This window comes from Alligator mississippiensis, chromosome 1 (assembly GCF_030867095.1).
Source record: "Alligator mississippiensis isolate rAllMis1 chromosome 1, rAllMis1, whole genome shotgun sequence".
Taxonomy (NCBI): Eukaryota; Metazoa; Chordata; order Crocodylia; family Alligatoridae; genus Alligator; species Alligator mississippiensis.
The window spans coordinates 38,175,614-38,197,551 of record NC_081824.1 but is presented as its reverse complement, the minus strand read 5'-3'; the positions used below and the strand labels follow the sequence as shown (position 1 = coordinate 38,197,551).

The window sequence follows — 21,938 nt, the reverse complement described above, 5'->3', positions numbered from 1 at the left end:
GGCACAGGGAGGGGAGGGGGGTGACTCCTGCTGCTGCACACTGCTCATCCAGGAGCCGCTTGTTTGGCAGCTCATCCAGTGCTTGCCTGCTTGTCTGGCGGCTCCTGCTGCTGCTCCCACCACTTATCCAGAAGGGGGGGGGGCATGTGCCCCTGGATCTGCATGGGGCAGGGTGGGGCAGGGAAGGTGGGGCCGGGGCTGTGCTGGGCTGCACTCGGGGTGGGCAGTGGCAGTGATGGGAAGGTGGGCTATGCAGGAGCTATGGCAAATTTTGGGGTGGCTGCAGTGCGCCCCCTCCTCCCCCCACAGCCCTGCTCCTAGTGCTGCCACTAATCGCCCTGAGCACAGAGCCTGGTGCAGCTCCAACCCTGCCCAGATCTGGGGGCACAAGCTCCCCCCACCCCCGTGCCTTCCCAGACAAAGAGCAGGAACAGTGGTGGGAGCTGCCAGATGAGCGGGCAAGTGCCAGATGACCCGCTAGATGAGTGACTCCTGGATGATCAGCGTGCAGTGGTGGGAACCACCTCCCCCTCCCTGTGCGCCCTGGATGAGTTGTGGCTCTGTCCCATGCCTGCTCCGCACCAGCTGGGCAGTGCTTGCCCCAGCCCCTATCCCAGCCCCAGTCCCACTCCATCCTTCACTGCAGGGGGCATTTATTTGCCCCTCCATGCCCCTTCCCTTCCCCCCCCTCCTCTTGCACCAAAACAGACTTAGCAGCTGGACACTGCTTTTCAAGCTGCCAGGCTGTGTTCCTCACCGCTTATGTGCTGTGCTGCGGCTACACATGCACAGGGCATTTATCTGCCAAATTATTGGCCATATCAGGCTGATTTCTGATACAGACAATTTTCTTTATATCGTTGCCGATCCAATATCAGACCGATGTATCTATGCACCTATAGTATTCCATTTAGTAGCAGGAGCACATAAGAAGTTTATTATCATGCTACTTCCCCTAAGGTGCAGCTCAAGCAATAGGGACTCATGGTTTTAGGTGCATAAGACTATGTTATTTAATTACAGTTATACAGTTACACACATGGACACACACACAAAACCCAAAGTTCTGGGGTTTAGACATTTAAGTGTTCCTGAGGATCTGGGCCAGAGAGCTTAACGTCAAAAGTTGGCTCAATTTTTACCTCTAGAGTACTCTAGAGTTCAGAGTACTTGGTAATACATTTCATTGTATTCCAAAAACAGAGCTTACTGAGTTCAGGTGCAGTTAATGCTTAGCACTCTCCAACTCAGACCTTAGCCTTTTAAGTCCAGGACCTGAAAATGAAGCCAGGAGGAGGGGGGTGAATAACCACCTGTAAAATGCTAGTTTAAGTGTTTAAGTGTCTTGTGCAGTATTGTCTTGGAACGCTGTGGCTAAAGTAAGGCTAGAATCCAGTTCTTCAGTGCAGCATTGAACCTTATCACATGCACACCTTCCAACTTGTAAAACAAATTAAGTTGGGGCTTATAGACAACGTATTCCTTCACTGTGAAACCCACCATAATCCATATAGCAGGACCATTCTGTCATCCTGTGGCATCATTTTATTTATCAGTGGCTGAACCTACACAAGATGCTGACTGCAGAGTCATTACTTGTTTAACCAAGTACTAAATGACTGTGCAGTAACCTGCATTATTGCACAGTAATGCAGACAAAATACTTTTTTCTGATGCTGACTGCACAGTAACCTGACAATACTGTGTAGTAGTGTTGTGTCATGGTTTCTGTAGTAGTCTTGAGCTACTGTGCAGTCAGTGCCTTGTGTAGATGCGGCCAGTAAGGTTGGAACTTTTAGATCTACCACGTTTCTATTTAAGCTAATAGCATAACTGATAGACATACTGTGTTGTTGTCCTTTATGTGAACCAGCATTGTAGGACAATGAGCAATTTTTCTAGGGTAAAAAGAGGGTCATTCCAAAGATACAGGCTTACAGAAGAGAATGAAGAGAATTGAGGCTGTGAGGTTCTTACACGAAACACAGAAATAACATACTACAACACAAGCTGTTTTACAATAGCACATCTGTACTTTCAGCACAAGTAATGGATATTGAGATTCAGCAATAATTTTGACCTTGGAAAAATATGCAGGGTACAGTCATATTGTTTATACAAGTCACACATAAACACTCCCCACCCCTCCGTGGCTCCCAGGAGCCCTAATGGCAGTGCAGGGTTGGGCAAGGCAAGATGGGACAGGACAGCACAGAGGCACATGGCCTGGCTCCAACCTCCATGGGTAGCGGCTGGATGAGCCATGCTTGCACCCTGATGACTGCTGGGCTGGGCAGAAACAGCCCTGCCTACCTGCCTGGCACTACATGATGGCTGGAGCCAGAGCCATCATGGCCTGAGCATGGCTCTCCTAGGGCCCTCTGCACGGTGCCATGTGTCCAGGGCTGCTTCTTCCCAGCTGGGAGATGCAGTCCAGCCCTGCAGGTCCCGGGCACTGCCCACTATTAGAGGCTGGAGACTAAGCACAGTTCGCCCAGGGAGCCAGACCCTGCATCTCCCAGGCACAGGCTGCATCTCACAGGCAGTGTGAGAGATGCTGGGTAGAGGCAGCTGCACCCATTACTGCCCATTACTGCATGGCAGGCCCTGGGTGAGCCGTGCTCAGGCCCCTGCTTCTGCTGGCAGGTAGCACAAGTGACGGCTCCAACTCCGGCCTCTGCTGTGTGGGTGGGCCTGCTTCTGCCTAGCAGTCCCCTGTGGTGTGAGAGCATGTGGCCCAGTGGAAGAAGGGCTTTCTGCCAGTATGTGTAGCTCAGTTTGGATGTGGATTAAAAATCTACATATACTGTACTATAGAAGCAACAATTAGAAAAGGTATAACTATATATTCATAGATTCATAGATGTTAGGGTTGGAAGGGACCTCAGTAGATAATCGAGTCTGACCCCCTGCATAAGCAGGAAAGAGTGCTGGGTCTAGATGACCCCAGCTAGATACTCATCTAACCTCCTCTTGAAGACCCCCAAGGGCTCCCAAGGGTAGGGGAGAGCACCACCTCCCTTGGGAGCCCGTTCCAGACCTTGGCCACTCGAACTGTGAAGAAGTTCTTCCTAATGTCCAATCTAAATCTGCTCTCTGCTAGCTTGTGGCCATTATTTCTTGTAACCCCCGGGGGTGCCTTGGTGAATAAATCTTCACCAATTCCCTTCTGTGCCCCCGTGATGAACTTATAGGCAGCCACAAGGTCGCCTCTCAACCTTCTCTTGCGGAGGCTGAAAAGGTCCAGTTTCTCTAGTCTCTCCTCGTAGGGCTTGGTCTGCAGGCCCTTGACCATACGAGTTGCCCTTCTCTGGACCCTCTCCAGGTTATCCGCATCCTTCTTGAAGTGCGGTGCCCAGAATTGCACGCAGTACTCCAACTGCGGTCTGACCAGCGCCCTATAGAGGGGAAGTATCACCTCCCTGGACCTATTCGTCATGCATCTGCTGATGCACGATAAAGTGCCATTGGCTTTTCTGATGGCTTCGTCACACTGCCGGCTCATGTTCATCTTGGAGTCCACTAGGACTCCAAGATCCCTTTCCACCTCTGTGCCACCCAGCAGGTCATTCCCTAGGCTGTAGGTGTGCTGGACATTTTTCCTCCCTAGGTGCAGCACTTTGCATTTCTCCTTGTTGAACTGCATCCTGTTGTTTTCTTCCCACTTGTCCAACCTATCCAGATCTGCCTGCAGCTGTTCCCTGCCCTCCGGCGTGTCCATTTCTCCCCATAGCTTTGTGTCATCTGCAAATTTGGACAGAGTACATTTGACTCCCTCGTCCAAGTCACTGATGAAGACATTAAAGAGTATCGGTCCAAGGACCGAGCCCTGCGGGACCCCACTGCCCACACCCTTCCAGGTCGAGACCGACCCATCCGCCACGACTCTTTGGGTGCGACCCTCTAGCCAATTCGCCACCCACCGTTCTGTGCAGTCATCCACATCACAGCCTCTTAGCTTGTTCACCAGTATGGGGTGGGATACCGTATCGAAGGCCTTCCTGAAGTCTAAGTATATGACATCCACCCCTCCTCCTGTGTCCAGGCGTTTCATAACCTGGTCATAGAAAGAGACTAGATTGGTCAGGCACGATCTGCCCGCCACAAACCCGTGCTGGTTTCCCCTCAGCATAATTTGCCCTGCCAGGCTCTCACAAATGTGAGCCTTGATAATTTTTTCAAAGACTTTACCAAGGATGGAGGTGAGACTGACTGGCCTATAGTTGCCCGGGTCCTCCTTCCTCCCCTTTTTGAAAATGGGGACCACATTAGCCCTTTTCCAGTCCTCTGGGACTTGGCCCGTGCGCCACGAGTGTTCGAATATTCCCGCCAGTGGCTCTGCAATGATGTCGGCCAGTGCCTTCAGCACCCTCGGATGGAGCCCATCCGGGCCTGCCGATTTAAAGGCATCCAGTTCTTCCAAATGACTCTGCACCACCTCAGGATCTACGTATGGAAGTCTGGCACCTTGCTGCTGCCTCTCTACAACCCCAGTGAGAGACTTGTCGTGCCCCTCACTTAGGAACACTGAGGCAAAGAACTCGTTGAGGAGTTCAGCCTTGTCCCCCCTATCTGTCACCAATTGTTTCTGCCCATTTAGCAGAGGTCCTATTCCTCCCTGGGCCTTCCTTTTACTCCCAATATATCTATAAAACAATTTCTTGTTGTCTTTTACTTGGGTTGCCATCCTCAGCTCCATGGTAGCTTTGGCCCGCCTAACTGCCTCCCTACAAGCACGAGCAGTGGAGGTATATTCATCTTTAGTGATCTCACCCTGTTTCCACTTTTTATGTGCTCCCCTTTTGGCCCTTAGGCTGCCCTGGATTTCTCTGGTCAGCCAGGGAAGCCTCCTGGCCCCTTTCCCTTTTTTGCCTCGCTCGGGGATCGTCTTGCTTTGTACCCGAAGGATCGTTTCCTTTAGGCACAGCCACCCTTCTTGGGCTCCCATCCCTTCAAAACTCCTAGTCTGCAGTGCGTCCTTGACTAATCGCCTGAGTGCATTGAGATCAGCTTTCCTAAAGTCTAGCACTTTCACCCTACTAGTTACCTTACCCACTCGCCGTCTTATGTTGAATTCTATTATTAGGTGATCACTGACTCCCAAATGGCTACCGATCTTGAGGTCCCCTATTATGTCATCCCCTGTTGCCAATACCAGATCCAGTATGGCATTCCCCCTAGTGGGACCATACACCTCCTGTGTCAGGTGGAGGTCCTGTATACAGGTTAGAAACCTGCGTGAGCGATGGGACCTTGCTGTCTGCGTCTCCCAGCAGATGTCCGGGTAGTTTAGGTCCCCCATGACTACCGCCTCTTTAGCTGTTATGGTCTCCGAGAGTTGCCTCAGGAGCCCCGCATCTATTTCTTCCCTTGGTGTGGGGGTCTGTAGCAGACCCCTACCACCAAATCCCTTTCTCCCTGCCCCCCACGTAGCCTAACCCACAATCTTTCTACTTCCTCAACCTCGGATTCTGTCTTGATGAGGGTTGATGTATATTGCTCACTGACATAAAGTGCAACCCCCCCCCTTTCTTCCCTGACCTGTCCTTTCTATACAATCTATAGCCCTCAATATGTACCGCCCAGTCATGGGATGAATCCCACCAGGTCTCTGTTAGCCCCACTAAGTCATAGGTGTTTAGTGCAAGCAGGAGCGCTAATTCATCCTGCTTGTTCCCCATGCTCCTAGCATTAGTATATAGGCACTTGAGCCCTGCGACTGGTGCCTTTGCTGCCCCCCCGCTCCGAGTCCCAAGGGGCCCATTGTTTCTTACCTTCTTGTTTCTTACCTGTACTGTAGTGCTGGTCTCCCCATGGCTTTCAGGTTTCCAATGTTCTCCTTCTTCAGGCTGGGCTGTCCTTGTGGGTGCCACATGGTTTGGTGGTCCACAGCTTCCCCTGCCCTTGTACTCCCCTCCCCCCGATGAGCCTAGTTTAAAGCCTGCCGGAGGAGATCCGCCAACCTAGTAGAAAACACACGCTTACCTTTGGGGGACAGGTGAAGCCCATCCCAGCTGAGCATGTCCCTCGTCGTGATGTGCGGGTCATTGTCCAGGAATCCAAAGCCTGCCTCGAGACACCACTGCCGAAGCCGCCAGTTGGTCTCTCTGATGCAGTTCTCCTGCCGTCTTCCTCGTCCGGTCACTGGTAGGATGGAAGAGAAAACCACCTGTTCACCGAACTCCTTCAGCACGCCACCCAGAGCACTGTAGTCCACCATCAGGTGATCGGGGGTTCTCCTGGCCACATCGTTAGTACCCACATGGACTAAGACCATGGGGTAATAATCGGTGGGCTTGATCCTGGCCTGTATTACCTCCGTCACATCCCGAATCTTTGCTCCAGGGAGGCACCATACCTCTCATGCCGAGGGGTCCTGGCGACAGATGGGTCCTTCCGTACCTCTCAGGATGGAGTCTCCTATGACGAGCACTCGTCGCCTCCTCCTCTGGGTCCTCGTGGATCTCTTGATCTGTTTGGAGTGTGAAGAACGTGGTGTTTCTTCTTGCCCAAGGGTTTCCTCCTCCCCTTCATCTCCTGCAGGGTCGCCAGGGCCTCGTACCTGTTCACCAGTCGGACTGGTGAAGCTGTCCAGCTTCTTATATGTATTCTACATCTATCGATCAAAATAGGATAAATAGTCTATTTGTGATAAAGGAAATTACTATGTAATGTGAATTTACTTTCTACAAAAGAATTTTAACTAACATTTAATATTTATTTTTCCATTCACAATAAGTTCTATTTTTGTGTATGGAAACAGAATGCATATTTCAGAAGCTAGCTGTCAGTTACTATCAATTACCTTAAGTGCTTGCTTTGTTTAAAATTCATGATAGATTTTCATTCTTTCAGGGAAATTTTTGTATCTATGTTTCTTAATCTATTGAGCAGTAAATACATATAGATGCATATGAAAGAAGGAGCCGATAGATGTTTATCCTTTTTCTTAATAAATAAATAAATAAATAATTTCACAATTTATTTAGCTAGGTGCAAATAATAATTACTGTGACAGTTAGCTCTTCAGCAGTTATCCTGATTTACTGATCATCCACAAGCTCTCCAAGTCTTACCTGCTATAAGACAAGATTGATGTGGGTCTTGAAACTTGATAGTTCATTATTATTTGATCTTGAGAAAAAGTGGATATCCATAATTCCCACTGAATCATCATGCTTCCTCATTTCATTTCAGAATTAGTATTTCTCTAATGGGCAGCCTATAAAAATTTGGGTTCAAGTTTAGATTAGGAGCCAAATTCTGGCTATATGTGCCCTATTCTCCTTGTTGTAAATGCACAGTTGGAGATAGTAGATATCAGAGAGTAGATGGATATCTCTGTAGATGCTTATGTGTGCAAGCAGCCACAGAAGAGATGAATCTGGGTTTGGCCAGCTTCATGGATGAGCTTGCACCCATATATGTATACACAATTTGAAATGCTATGTACTTAACATATCTATATATATATCTATAGGTATAAAAGAAGCAATGGATACTTACCATGTCCATGCAGGATTCCTAGAGATAATGCCTCTAGATGTCATTAAAATTACAATTTCTTTCTCAGTAGCACAATACAAATTCTTAACAAGCTATCATAAAAGTTATCTTTTCTTTAAGGCACCTAAATGGGAGTAGAAAACTCTTGAAAATGTGAACCTGAGCTCTTTAAACCAGTTTTCTGTATGTAACTGAAGTATACCCAGACATCTGTGTTTCAGAAAACAGGATGGACTCTTATCAAAACAGGTTTCTTTGCAAGATACATCTTTATTTCAGTGAAGTTGGAATTATCCTAAGGTAACTGTAGTTCTGTATCCCATGGTAACAGAACCCAGGAAATTCAGAGACATTTTTGGATAGAAAAAATTCATTTTACTGAAATGCATGCAAGAAATAATATGTAGCCAAGTATGATTGTTCATGATTAACTCAGCCTGTGAGGTATGGAGGCTTGAAAGGGTTTGTGAACATTGGGAAATATAACATATCATACAGTCAACAACAATGCTGTGCAATATTATAAAAGCACCAAACAATGCAAATTAACAGCAGAGTGTCCAGGTTTAAGTCTGAATTTGCATGTATTTGTGCATTTGTTATAAGACATTTATTTATGGTTTAATGGCAACTATGTGCACAGAAGGCAAGACTTTAACCAGAAATACAGTGATTTACAACTGTGTATAAGTTAGCACAGGGCTCGGCAATATACAGCCTGCAGGCTGGATTTGGCCTGTAATAGCCCTAAAAAATTTAGAAAATTAATATTTATCTGCCTCTCACAGCCTGTCAGAGATGACAGGAGCCAGGGGCAGTAGGACACATGGGAAGCTGGCAGGACCCAGCAGCCAGGTCCACCCAGCCCTGCCTGTCAGGCCCTCCCCCCCCCACACCCAGAAGCCTCTACCTAGCAGAGCCTTCAGACCTGGGATCCTGAGACTGTTGCTGTGCCAGAGTGAAATTCAAGTAAGAGTGGAGGAGTGGGGGGAGGCAGGGGAGGGCTGCGGGAATTGCCCCAGTCCTCAGGGCCAGGCTGGCTCCTGCTGAGTCCTGTGCTCCAGCCATGCAGCTGAGAGCCTCATGGTGCAGGAGCAACTGGTGGGTAGGCAAGGAAGCAGTGAAAGCAGTTTGGGAAGAGGGGGAGTGGGGAGTGGCAGTGAGTGGCGTGCGGAGCAGAGTGGCAGCTGGGTGGGAGAGCAGGGCCCATGCTGGTGTCCTGGGGCCAGGAGCGGGAGGGACAGGCTATGTGTGTGTGCCTGCATCCATGCTGGGAGGGAGGGAGGGAAGGAGAGCAATGAGGGAGGGACAGAGTGTGTGTGTGCAATGAAGGAGGGAGGGACCGTGCGTATGTGTATAATGAGGGAGGGAGGTACAGAGTGTGTGTGTGTGTGTGTGTGTGTGTGTGTGTTTGTAGGGGAAGTCCCACATGCACACCCCACCATATACATGCTCCCATACCCCCTCACACACCCCAGCCAACCTCCCCCCACACACAACCCCCCACAAACTCCTTACCCACCCACACCCCACATATCCACACACACACACACATGTTCCCTCACCCCACACCCATACCCCACACCTATCCACCCACCCAGAAAACCTCCATGCACACACCCACGCCCTCCCCCATACCTCACATATGCACAGCCCCTCACAAACCTGTACCCACCCCAATGCCCCCCACCCCACCACAATATAAAAAAGTTAGACTTAATTTTAAGCTATTGTGCAATCATCGCTATGCACACTACACAAACACATGTAAATCAGGACAAAAATATTTTGGAAATCAAATTAATAAATGTTATATGTGTTTGATTTTTAGTATATAATTTGGTATTTTTCTGATTCTGAAACAGCAAAACCCCTTGCTGAAAGGAGTACTTCTGGGGGCAAGGGGAGCGACTTGTGATGGCAAAGGTCAGGGATTAGAGGGTGGGACGTCCAACCACAAGATGGCAACCAGGAAGCAGGGCACCTGTCAAGGGGTGGGGCTACCCATGCAGCCCTCGACAGCTTGCCAAAACTTGGTAAGCAGCCATCTGCCTGAAATAATTCCCTGCCCATGAGTTAGCTGTTTAGACTCTAAATTAAAAGAAAGATATCCTATGTGTCTACTAATCTTTCAGGCTCTAGATTTCAAGCTTGCTCTCCATGTGAGCCTGAAAAGGCCATGATGAAGTGCAAATTTCTGTGCACATTACATCTTTGAGAGAGATAAGCATCTGCCTCTTGGTAAAAAATAATTTATTCAGACCAATATGGCTACAGCCAGTGTCCCTGAAACATGGAAGATATTGAATTTCAGCTATTTTTTAAATGAAAACAACATAATTTTACAAGAAGGAAGCAAATTCACCACCTTGGAACCTGAAAGCTGACACCCTGGCTCCTGCCTATATTGTTCCAGCTCAATCTGCATATTCACAGAGCTCAAAGTATCTCAACACAACAGAAGTTACTTCCCAGACGAGCATCCATGAAACCATCCTCCTGTGATATATGAAATATCATAACCAGAAGAAAATATAATTCAACATCCTGCTTGACCCCAGACAACATTGAGTTAAATACACTGTTCTAACTTTTATCTGAGCCTGATTTGCACAAAATGAACTATTCCAATCAGGAGATCTTACAACAGTCCAGCTCTCCTGTGAAATATGAATTTTCATTTTCACCTAAGAGAAATTTTGCAATCTTTGCATTCTCCTACACCTGAGGAACAGTGTGTGCGCCCAAAAGCTTGAAAATCAACACATTTATTTTGCAGATCTCTAGTTGGTCTAATAAAAAATATAACTTCTGCCCCAAGTTCTGATTCCTTTTTCATGAAAGCATTTTAACACACTGTCAGAAACCCATGTACGGGTGGCCCCCTTTAAGTATGCATGTCCCATTCCCCTGGCTGAGCCATGTCCAAAACTATGATGATATACATAAACAGTATAACATGATCTTTACAGTGATAAGAATAACATGCATGGATACAGCATAACATTGGTTTTCCAATGTCTATGCCATGTCAGTGCAACAAAACACATAAAACATTTATGACATGGTGTGAACCCCAAAACATAACAGGGTTAGTAACACAGTTATGTATTATGTACTTAAGTAGTCCCACTTATTTCAGTGGGGCTGCAGGCCTTACCTGCAGTGCAGCAGGGACTGAGCATGTGCTTAGAGACCCCCCACCTGAGCACCCTAGCCCAGTGGGGCAGGAATCAGGTACCCAGGGACAACCTGCAGGGGTTAACTGGGGAATAGGTCCCCAAAGCGATACCCGAACCACAAGGACTCACTGGGGATGCCTGTGGACCCAGGGACTTGCCAGCAGGCAACTCATAGGGAACGCAGGCCTTATGGGAGCAAAAGAGCAACCATCCCAAGACGAAGCCAGACCTGTCCCAGTGCCACCATGGGAAGGGTCTACCCAGAACGGACATATTACCAAGAGGTCCAAGGGGCCCAATAGTGAGACAAGAGGGGCATGTAAGGCACGGAGTAACTCACACACAAAGATGTGGTTTAGGTTACATGGGGGTCAAGGAGAAAGGGATTTGGTGGTAGGGGTCTGCTACAGACCCCCACACCAAGGGGAAGAGCTAGATTTGGGGCTCCTGAGGCAGCTCTCGGAGACCATAAAAACTAAGGAGGTGGTAGTCATGGGGGACTTAAACTACCCAGACATCTGCTGGGAGACGCAGACAGAAAAGTCCCACCATTCACGCAGGTTCCTATCCTGTGTACAGTACCTCCACCTGACGCAGGAGGTACACGGTCCCACTAGGGGGAATGCCTTACTGGACCTGGTATTGGCAATGGGGGATGACATGGTAGGGGACCTACAGATCGGTGGTCACCTGGGGGACAGTGATCACCAAATAATAGAATTCATCATAAGACGTCGAGTGGGTAAGGTAACTAGTAGGGTGAAAGTGCTAGACTTTAGGAAAGCTGATTTCAATGAACTCAGGCAATTAGTCAAGGACGCACTGCAGAGTAGGAGTTTTGAAGAGATGGGAGCCTAGGAAGGGTGGCTGTGCCTTAAGGAAATGATCCTTCGGGCACAGAGGGAGACGATCCCAATGCGAGGAAAAAGAGGGAAAGGGGCCAGAAAGCTTCCCTGGCTGACCAGAGAAATCCAGAGCAGTCTACCGGCTAAAAGGGGAGCATATAAAAAGTGGAAACAGGGAGAGATTACAAAAGAGGAGTATACCTCCTCTGCTTGCGCTTGTAGGGAGGCAGTTAGATGGGCCAAAGCTACCATGGAGCTGAGGATGGCAACCCAAGTTAAGGATAACAAGAAATTGTTTTTCAGCTATATAGGGAGTAAAAGGAAGGCCCAGGGTAGACTAGGACCCATACTAAATGGGCAGAAGCAATTGGTGACAGACAGGGGGGACAAGGCTGAACTCCTCAATGAGTTCTTTGCCTCAGTGTTCCTAAGTGAGAGGCACGATAAGTCTTTCACTGGGATTGTAGAGAGGCAGCAGCAGGGCGCTAGACTACCATGCGTAGACCCTGAGATGGTGCAGAGTCACTTGGAGGAACTGGATGCGTTTAAGTCGGCAGGCCCAGATGAGCTCCATCCGAAGACATCTGAAGGCACTGGCTGACGTCATTGCACAGCCACTAGCGGGAATATTTGAACACTCATGGCGCATGGGCCAGGTCCCGGAGGACTGGAAAAGGGCCAATGTGGTCCCCATTTTCAAGAAGAGGAGGAAGGAGGACCCAGGCAACCCAGTCAGTCTCACCTCCATCCTTGGCAAAGTCTTTGAAAAAATTATGAAGGCTCACTTTTGCGAGAGCCCGGCAGGACAAATTATGCTGAGGGGAAACCAGCATGGGTTCGTAGCAGGTAGATCATGCCTGACCAAACTAGTCTCTTTTTATGACCAGGTTACAAAACGCCTGGACACAGGAGTAGGGGTTGACGTCATATACTTAGATTTCAGGAAGGCCTTCGATACGGTATCCCACACTATACTGGTGAACAAGTTAAGAGGCTGTGACTTGGATGACTACACAGTCTGGTGGGTGGCGAATTGGCAAGAGGCTCGCACCCAGAGAGTCATAGCGGATGGGTCAGTATCGGCTTGGAAGGGTGTGGGCAGTGGAGTCCCGCAGGGCTCAGTCCTAGGACCGATACTCTTCAGTGTCTTCATCAGCGACTTGGACGAGAGAGTGAAGTGTACTGTGTCGAAGTTTGTGGATGACACAAAACTGTGGGCAAAAGTGGACACACCGGAAGGCAGGGAACAACTACAAGCAGACCTGGACAGGTTGGACATATGGGCAGAAAACAACAGAATGCAATTCAACAAGGAGAAATGCAAAGTGCTGCACCTAGGGAGGAAAAATGTCCAGCATACCTACTGCCTAGGAAATGACCGGCTTGGTGGAACGGAAGTAGAAAGGGATCTTGGAGTCCTAGTGGACTCCAAGATGAACATGAGTCGGCAGTGTGACAAAGCCGTCAGAACAGCTAATGACACTTTATTGTTCATCAGCAGATGCATGACAAACAGATCCAAGGAGGTGATACTTCCCCTCTATCGGGCACTGGTGAGACCTCAGTTGGAATACTGCATTCAACTTTGAGCGCCACACTTCAAGAGAGATGTGGATAACCTGGAGAGGGTCCAGAGAAGGGCCACTCGTATGGTTAAGGGCTTGCAGGCCAAGTCCTATGAGGACAGACTGGGGCACCTGGACCTCTTCAGCCTCCGCAAGAGAAGGTTGAAAGGCGACCTTGTGGCTGCCTATAAGTTCATCACGGGGGCACAGAAGGGAATTGGTGAGGTTTGATTCACCAAGGCACCCCCCGGGGTTACAAGAAATAATGGCCACAAGCTAGCAGAGAGCAGATTTAGACTAGACATTAGGAAGAACTTCTTCACAGTTCGAGTAGCCAAAGTCTGGAATGGGCTCCCAAGGGAGGTGGTGCTCTCCCCTACCCTGGGGGTCTTCAAGAGGAGGTTAGATAGGCATCTAGCTGGGGTCATCTAGACCTAGCACTCTTTCCTGCCTATGCAGGGGGTCGGACTCGATGATCTATTCAGGTCCCTTCTGACCCTAGAATCTATGAATCTATGGGGGAGAAGCTCAGGGCAGTGAGGCACCAGACCCCTTCCTAGTCACCAAGCTGAGCCTTTTTTAACTTATCTTATCTGTTTATTTGCCCTTCTTTTATGTTCCTGCATTAATAGAAGCAAGGTCCATAAGGATCCGATCCTCAGCATAACCCCATGGGGTGGCCCATTTAGCAAACACTTATGACATCCTAACAAGAATGGCAATAACACCAGAGCAGAAGGGGTAGGGTGTAGGGAAAAAGGAGCCCCACAGAAAATGCTCCACTATGGTCACCCATGGCCTGCAAGAAACAACTAGATCACCTCCAGGCAAATACAGGGTCATCTTTGGAACATCAAATTATGGCGGGTGAGAGGGTCAGGTGTGACATAGCCCAGGGGTGCATGGCATGTCTGTGACTTTCAGGCAGCAATGCTGAGTGTGCTCCTGTCACAGTGTTGCATTTGCTGGGAAGTAAGAGCAGCCAACCACTCATGTGACTCCAGGCAAGGCAGCCCTGGAAGAGACCACAAGGCCTGAAGAGAGTTGTCAGCAGACCCAGAGTTGGAGGGGACTTCAGGATATTGTCTAGTCTCATCCCCTGCTCAAAGCAAGACCATCCCAAACTAGATCATTCCAGCAAGGGCTTTGTTGAGCAAGGCTTTAAAAATTTTGAAGGATGGAAATTCCACCACCTTTCTAGGTAACCTGTTCCAATGCTTCACCACCCTCCTCTATTATTACTGTAAGTTTGTCCCACACTTTTTGGAAATGACCACCCCACTCACTGACCTAACTAAGAACCACCAACCTACCAAAGTTCAGTGGACACCTACTGCCCAAAAGACCTTCAAACAGGCTAAGCTGGTACTGTGTCAGAGCCCCTTACTGTACACCCTGGATTTTAATCAACCCTTAATGTTACAGACCAGTGCCTCAGGAGCCAGAATAAGAGTGGTAGTGATCCAGGAAGAGGAGCAGGAAGAGAGACCAATAGCCTATGTGAGCCATACATTGCTCCCTCATGAGCTCTGGTATTTCACCATCAAGTGAGAGTGTCTAGCCATCAAGTGGGCAGTGGAATTATTCCACTACTACTTGCTAGGGAGGCCATTCACATTAGTAACTGATGCTTCACCTAAGGTGGCTGCATTCAGCAAAAACTGAAAATGCATGGGTCACTTGGTGGGTACTAGCCCTATAACCCTGTCTGGGCAAGTGAAATGTAGTAGCTGATGTCTTATCTTGTCAACACAACAAAGAGCAGGTACCAGGTGATCAAGGGCAGCAGACGCATCCAGATCACAGCCCCAGGCCCAAGGAAGGCCAGGTGGCCAAGAACAACCTGACCCCCAAGCTAAGGGGTGGGGTATGTGAAACCCCATGGCTGACTCACCTGCCTATGGCAGCACAGCTGGCCAAATCACATGTGTGAGAGCTGGCACTGCACCAACTGAAAGTGCACTCCTGGTTGGCCTAGAATCTCAGGGCAACAGGCCAAAAATACATCAGAGGCAGGGCTAGGGGAGAGTGTCAGCTAGGGGACCAGAAGCAGGCCCAGCCATTCTCACCCCCACCAGAGCACCCAGGGAACAGCCAGACACTCTCCCCACTGTGGAGGAAGCCAAGGAGGCATTGGACACGTATCCCAAACGTGGCAGCTAGGGAACCAGCTGCATCCCTCTCAGCAGAGACTCACAGGGAAGCCATGAGTATGGTGCCCACTGGGAGCACCAGAGAGATGCTGCCAGCAGGCCCCTCAGCAGGCAGAACTAGGCCAGACCCCTCCTGGAGCACAGCAGGGGGCTGAACATGTACCCAGAGACCTCCTCCTGAGGACCATAGCCCAGAGGGGCAGGGAACAGGTGCCCAGGGGAAACCCACAGGGGGTAACTGGGGAAGAACTCCCTGAAGCAGTACCCAAACCGCATGGGCTCATCAGGGATACCCGCAGACCAGGGGCTTAGCAGCAGGAGAGAGAGCATGGTCCTCATGGGGGCACACAAGTGGCCACCCCAAATTGAAGCCAGACCTGGCCTGGTCCCAGCATGGAGAGGCCATATTGCCAAGATGCCCAAGGGGCCCAATAGCAAAACAAGGGGCATTCAAAGCCCGAAGTAACTCAGACCCCAAGAAGGGGTGTAGCTGAGGCAGTGAGGGACCAGTGCCCTGCCTGGCCATCAAGCTGAACCTTTTTGAGTTCATCCTATCTGTTTAGTTGCCCTTCTTTTATGTTCCTGCATCAACATGAGCAGGGCTGGCCCATAAGCATCCAAGCCTCAGTGTGGTCCTGTAGGGTGGCCCAGGTGGCAAACACCTACAACGTTCCAATGAAAATGGCAAAAACACTGGAGCAGAAAGGAGTGGGGTATAGGGGAGAAGAAGCCCCACAGAAGACGCACCATTGTGATCACACCTGGCCTGCAGAAAACAACTGGATCCCCTCCAGGCAAATACAGGGTCAGCTTTAGAACATTAAATTGTGATGGGTGAGAGGGTCATGTGTGATGTGGCCCAGAGGTGCAGAGCATGCCACGGTATTGGGGCAGCAGTGCTGGACATGAGTCTATCACAGACCCCTTTGTCCATTTTAAACATTCTCCAAGGCTTGTCACTTTGAATGGGGGGTGTCAGAGCTTGCTGGCTAATGGGTCTTGCCCCTTTGTTCAGGGTCAGATCAATCACTATATTTGGGGGCAGTAAGGAATTTTACCTCATGGTCAGATTGGTATGGACTGTTGTACTTTTTGCCTTCCTCAATAGTGGTGGCCATTGTCCGCTACCCAGGATGCTCTTAGGTGTATATTGACATTTTTTAGAAGCAGGACATTGGCTGCCACGGTTCGCCTACTTTATCTGTGGCAGGTTAGGGTGTTAGGTCTGTGTAGTGTCAGGGTTGATGGCAGTCTTATGCAGAGTTTAGATTATGGTTTGTATGGGATGGTTTGGATAGAGATAATCCTGTCTCAGGCAGGGGATTTGATTAGATGACCTCTGGAGGTTCTGTCCAGCCCTATTTTTATGTGACTCTATGAATATTGGTCCTAGAACCCTTGAACAGGGTCAGTCTCATTTATGCATCTTCCATTGGTGGATTCATTGTAATGGTCATCAAGCACCAGTGACTGAATTAGAGACATTGCCTGCCTGCCTTCCTACAGATATATAAGCCCTAAGGATTTCATTCATTCTCTTATATTCATAATTTTTATTTAAAATAATTTAAATATGTCTAATCATTTTCACAATAGTATAAACAAATGACAACTGGTCTTTACTGTATAGTATGTCATTTTTCCAAAGTGTGAGAGATTTACAAATGCAAACATCTTTCTGACTGCCTGCCAAGGAAATCAACATATGTGCCTAAAACAAAAAAATGGAGCTACTGAAAAAGAAAACCCACAAAACACATATGTGAGCAAAATGGTTAATTAGAAGAGAATTAGATGTACAATAGTATAGCAAATGGGAAAATTAAAAATTAACAATAAGATGAAATATAAAACTGCATCACCTGACTCAAGAAGGTAGGGAGATGATATGTAAAACCAATATTCTGATTATTACTGGCTATTAAAAATTCTGTAGTACTCTTAATTATTTATGGATGAAGACAAGTCCAGTATACTACTCTTACTTCCAGTGTATTTCCTTATCTACATTTTTTATCAATCCAAGGGGATATGGTATTCTTTGTTCATTTTATAAACTGTGGTGTGTAGTGCTGTTGTGCTTCAGTGAGCACAGCTACATGTGAAATTACTGCAATGTAATACACTCTGGTGCAGTTCACACTGGAGTTTATTGCTCCCGGGTTCAGCATTTACATATGCACCCAGGACCACAGCGCATTGAGCCAGGGCGGCACAGGCCCAGCTGGCAGGAGGCCTGAGGGGTCAGCCTGCCAGCCCAGATCTGCTCTGCCCCAGCTCAATATGCTGAGAGTGCTACAGCGCAGGGCTAGCCATAGGCAACCCTGCACTGTAGTACCATCAGCCCCAGCCAGCCCCAGTTACTGTCTACACATGCCTTGTGGCAGAATAAAAAACTCCACTCTAGGATAATACTTGTATCGAACCATTTTAACCTATGGTAGAGTGAATTAGTTTACTGTGGCCTAATAGCTCCACACGTGTAGATGGAGATGCTTTACTGTGGAGCTAATTTGGCAACTGCAGTAAGTATCTTGTGTAGGTACTCCCAGTCATGGGTGAAGTAGTTTTAGGTGTGATACGTAAACAAATCTTGGATCCAAAAAGCTCAAAAGATTCTGTATAAATGCAAATGCAAAATCATAATCTGTATCACTGACTTTAATACCCAAATCTATCTTCATTTTCAGAAAGCTCTGCCTGGCAATCTTGGGCCTGATCCTGCAGCCCTTACTCATGTGAGTAATCCTCACATACATGAGTATTTCCATTGACTTCAATAGGACTGCTTGGGTGAGTAAGGACTGTTCGTGTGACTAAGGGTTGCAGAATCGAGTCCCGGCATAGTTGGGAGTTTAAGAAGTTTGTTTTTAGTCTATGAAAATGTTAGAGAAAATTTCTGTCACTCAGAAAAATAGCCATGATTAGCAGTGTATGTTCTGAAATGACAATGGTCTGATGATTTATTTTTGTCCAGTACAGTGACCTTGAGTTCTAGATACTTGATGTGAGGAATTTTATTTTAAGAGATATCATCAAAATATTTCTATACAAAACAGACAATGATTGTTTTGATTTTTATCAAACCAAAGATACACAATGCCCCTGGATAACCTACTATGTAGCCAACATATTTAATAAATAAATGTCCTGTTAACACAGAATGTCTTTCCCACCTGAAAAAGCCATTCTCATTGTATATTTTAAATGTACATTTTATAGTATCCTGTACCCTTTAAATTGACTATTATTCCATCAGAAGGGTGGTATTCCTTCACCAGAATATCACCCTGTGTCTGGCTGGTATTGACGGGGGAATGAAGTGATGTAATTTGGCATGAAAAGGAAAGTACTAGCTACTCAAATAGGAGGGGAGTTGAGAGCTGATTACAAGCAAAGCAACTCTGACTTTTTCACTGAGCTGGGGTATATGAATTTGTGCCCAATCGTTTTTTAAACAAGCAGTATTCCCTGCACATCTTCCCAAATGTTGTAAACACATTTAAAATTCGGGCCGACAACAGTTATGAATTATGCAGAAAATACTATGTAGCCTTCTTTCCGTGACAATTTAGACTGTTAATGCTGAATTCATTCGAAAAAGTGTGTTAGTTTATAGGCATGTTTTCATACAATCAATCTCATCTGTTGTTGCTTTATCAATGCAAACTGAGTAGCCTGTATTTGCTTTCCAAAGCATAAGAATGAAAGTAAATTGTCATAATTTAAGATATTGCTAGTAAAGCAGGTAAGGAAACTTCTCTTTTAATAATATTACTTTTAGTCTTACAGTTCTTCATAATGTTCCAGTTTTCATTTAAAGAACATTGCTATTGCTGCTGTATCTTTTTGTCTCTGCTTAAAATGTCAGACCCAGTATAACTTACCATTTTCCTTTTCCTTTCTTTCCTTTCCCTTTTTTCCTTTCCTTTCCTTTCCTTTCCTTTCCAACTTTCTCTTTTAGGAACTTGAATTTCAGGATCTGACTGCAGTTTTACACTGTATTCACTCATTTATAGCAGCAAAGGTGGCATCAGTGGATCCAGTATTTATAGACAGCCAGAGTATTGCAAGAAAATATATGTACAGTAACTGAATTCAATCTCCATGTTGTGATTATGGAAAATAAATTATTTTCTTAAAGAAATTAGCTATTTCCTTCACAATATTGCAATTCTGTGTGATTTTATAAGGAGTCTATTGTTGTGCTACCAATAAATATTACTGGTTTCACATTTTGTTCATGAGTTAACAAACAATTTGAACTGAGCCAGTTTGTTATCTTTAGCACTATTCGAAAACTGAAATAAAATATTTCCAATGTTATTTTGAGCTCCTCAAAATCACACTGTCATGCATGCATTACATAAAATGCAGGATCAGGGCTTTTAAATTGCTTGTCTAAAATTGGGCTCTTGAATCCACATGATGTTTAAAAAATAATGGGCACACAGACGAGTCCAACAAGACTTCTCTTTAGAACACAGTGCAAATTTTCAGAAGTTCTTAGGAAAGTCTGTGGGCAGGTATACTTTAATCCATTTTAAAAGGGTGGGAGGACTTGACACTCAGGAGTGTGTATCAGTCTACTCTAATTTAACTGTTACATTTGTCCACAATTGTATAAGTAACCCAAAATGCTGAAAGTTTAACCCTTAATGAAGTAGGATAAAGTTACAAACCAGACAGATATAAATGTTACGGCAGAACATATTACTCTACTCATTCATATACCACGTACCCTTGGATAAGACTGTCTTACCTGACACAGCACAAGCTCACCATGCCTGAATGCTGGCCTCAGGAGTAGAGTCTACTTAATATCACTGCCACCCTGCTTGCTGCTCAGCCAAAACCTCACAGTTTAACCCTCTTGAAGTTGCTGCTGAATTGGCAGCAACTTTTGGTGAAATATTAAGCTGAACACCCAACAACTGCCACTAGTTTGGCAGTAGCTGCAAGCGAGTAATTTTTTTAGCTGTAGAGCTGTAGGGGACAAGAATGTGACACTGAGAAGTGTATTCTGCCCCTGGTTCATGCAGGAGGGAGCCAACCACAGCGTCCCCAGCAGCCATTCCAGCATCGCCATGCCATTGTTTTGACATAGAAAACAATTTTTAACCTTAAGAAATGCACCCAGATCAGTTTCTGCAGTTAACACATGCACCTCAATGGCTAATTTTTGTTAATGTGTTTGGTATGCAAGTAAAGACAATATATCTGTTGAATGTGATACTCACCAAACTATTACTGTCCAATACCAAAGTTAGTTGCCTAATTCCTATGAAAGCTAGTGCAGGTTGGGCATCTATTTTGGTTTGCTGTAACTGAGTATCTTCTACCAAGCCAGTAGCCACAGCCTGCAAAGCACTGAATACTAGCCTTGATCCAGAAAAGTAGTTTAGCAAATGCTTAATTGTAAGCATGTGAATGTTACCATAGCTTAAAGTTCAGCATGTATTTAGGTGCTTTGCAGACTAAGCAAAGACCATTTCAAACCTTGTAGGATCAAGCCATGAATTGGATGAAGAGCCTAACTTTAGGCACTCCTTTTTAAAGTTTTGGTCATGGATTTTCCCCATCCATTGATAAAAATACTCATTGCTCATTCATGTACTCATTATGGATAACATTCATATGTCTCCAGCCCTTGGTTGTAACTCTTTGATCATCTTCTTTAATAATTATTTTGTTTGGAGAGGAATGGTATCAAATATAAAGTAGGTGCAACTTTCCATAAAAAAAATTCTTTCACATCTGCACACTTCCTCAGTGTTTTCTGAATATCAAATTCTGACCTCATACATACACACAAATTTAGTTCCCATTATTAGGCTGCCTCTGATTCAGGAAAGAATACAGAACTAGTCAGGACATGTTCCTAATCTACATCTGTACAGAGTTTTGCTTCTGAACCCATTTGTCTGAATGCACAGTTTAGAAATGATGAGCGTTTTCATCTCAGGGCCCATTCACACCAAACAACTTCTAGCATTCCATGTTGCCATGATAAAAATTGTGTATGTTCTCAGAGCACTTGCTGAATTGAATTTGGAGCATCTGACACTAAAAAAAAATAGAAAGACAAAAAGACAGAAAGAAAACTGTAAATATAATAACTATCTGTTTCAGATTGTTATCATAATGTAAATTCATTATAACAGCAGAAACAGTGTTTGCAGTTACAGTATTTGCAATTACATTGTCATTTGCAAGATGTATTAGAAAAATTAAGTCCTTATCAAGCTAGTATTTAGCATAGATGAGAAATATTTTATTAATTATTTGTAAATAAATATTTATAACCAATATGGTATTCTATTTTAACTGATATCATCCTAATTTTATATTAAATATTTTTTTAAAAAACAACAGTGTAATGTCTCTTGGACACAGTTTTAACTGAAATGTTACATTTAATCATTTTTCCATTATTTTAACATTATACAAACCATAGCATAAAAATGGTTTGATTTATTTACAGATACTTCTCAATTATTAGCATTTTTTTTTACTAATATTGGGAGCAGGAGTAAAAATTAAGGCATCCCTTGATGTTCTAGTTTGGTGTACTGCTTTAATGCAATGTTATGTAACATAACTCTATCATAACACTTGTGCAATGGAATGAAAAATCAGACCCGTTACAACTATACTGGAATCACATATACAAACATCTGTATTATA

General features: G+C 46.0%; 1 protein-coding gene across 1 annotated transcript in view; it reads left to right on the top strand.

Annotated features, from left to right (window-relative positions):
• SNTG2 (syntrophin gamma 2) overlaps positions 1-21,393 on the top strand; it is a 625,784-nt gene extending 604,391 nt beyond the window's left edge. The window contains exon 17 of the mRNA XM_019492704.2: positions 19,216-21,393. Coding sequence (XP_019348249.1) covers positions 19,216-19,347 — 132 coding nt within the window. The 3' untranslated portion in view covers positions 19,348-21,393. The remainder of the gene's footprint in view (positions 1-19,215) is intronic.
• The last annotated feature ends 545 nt before the right edge of the window (positions 21,394-21,938 follow it).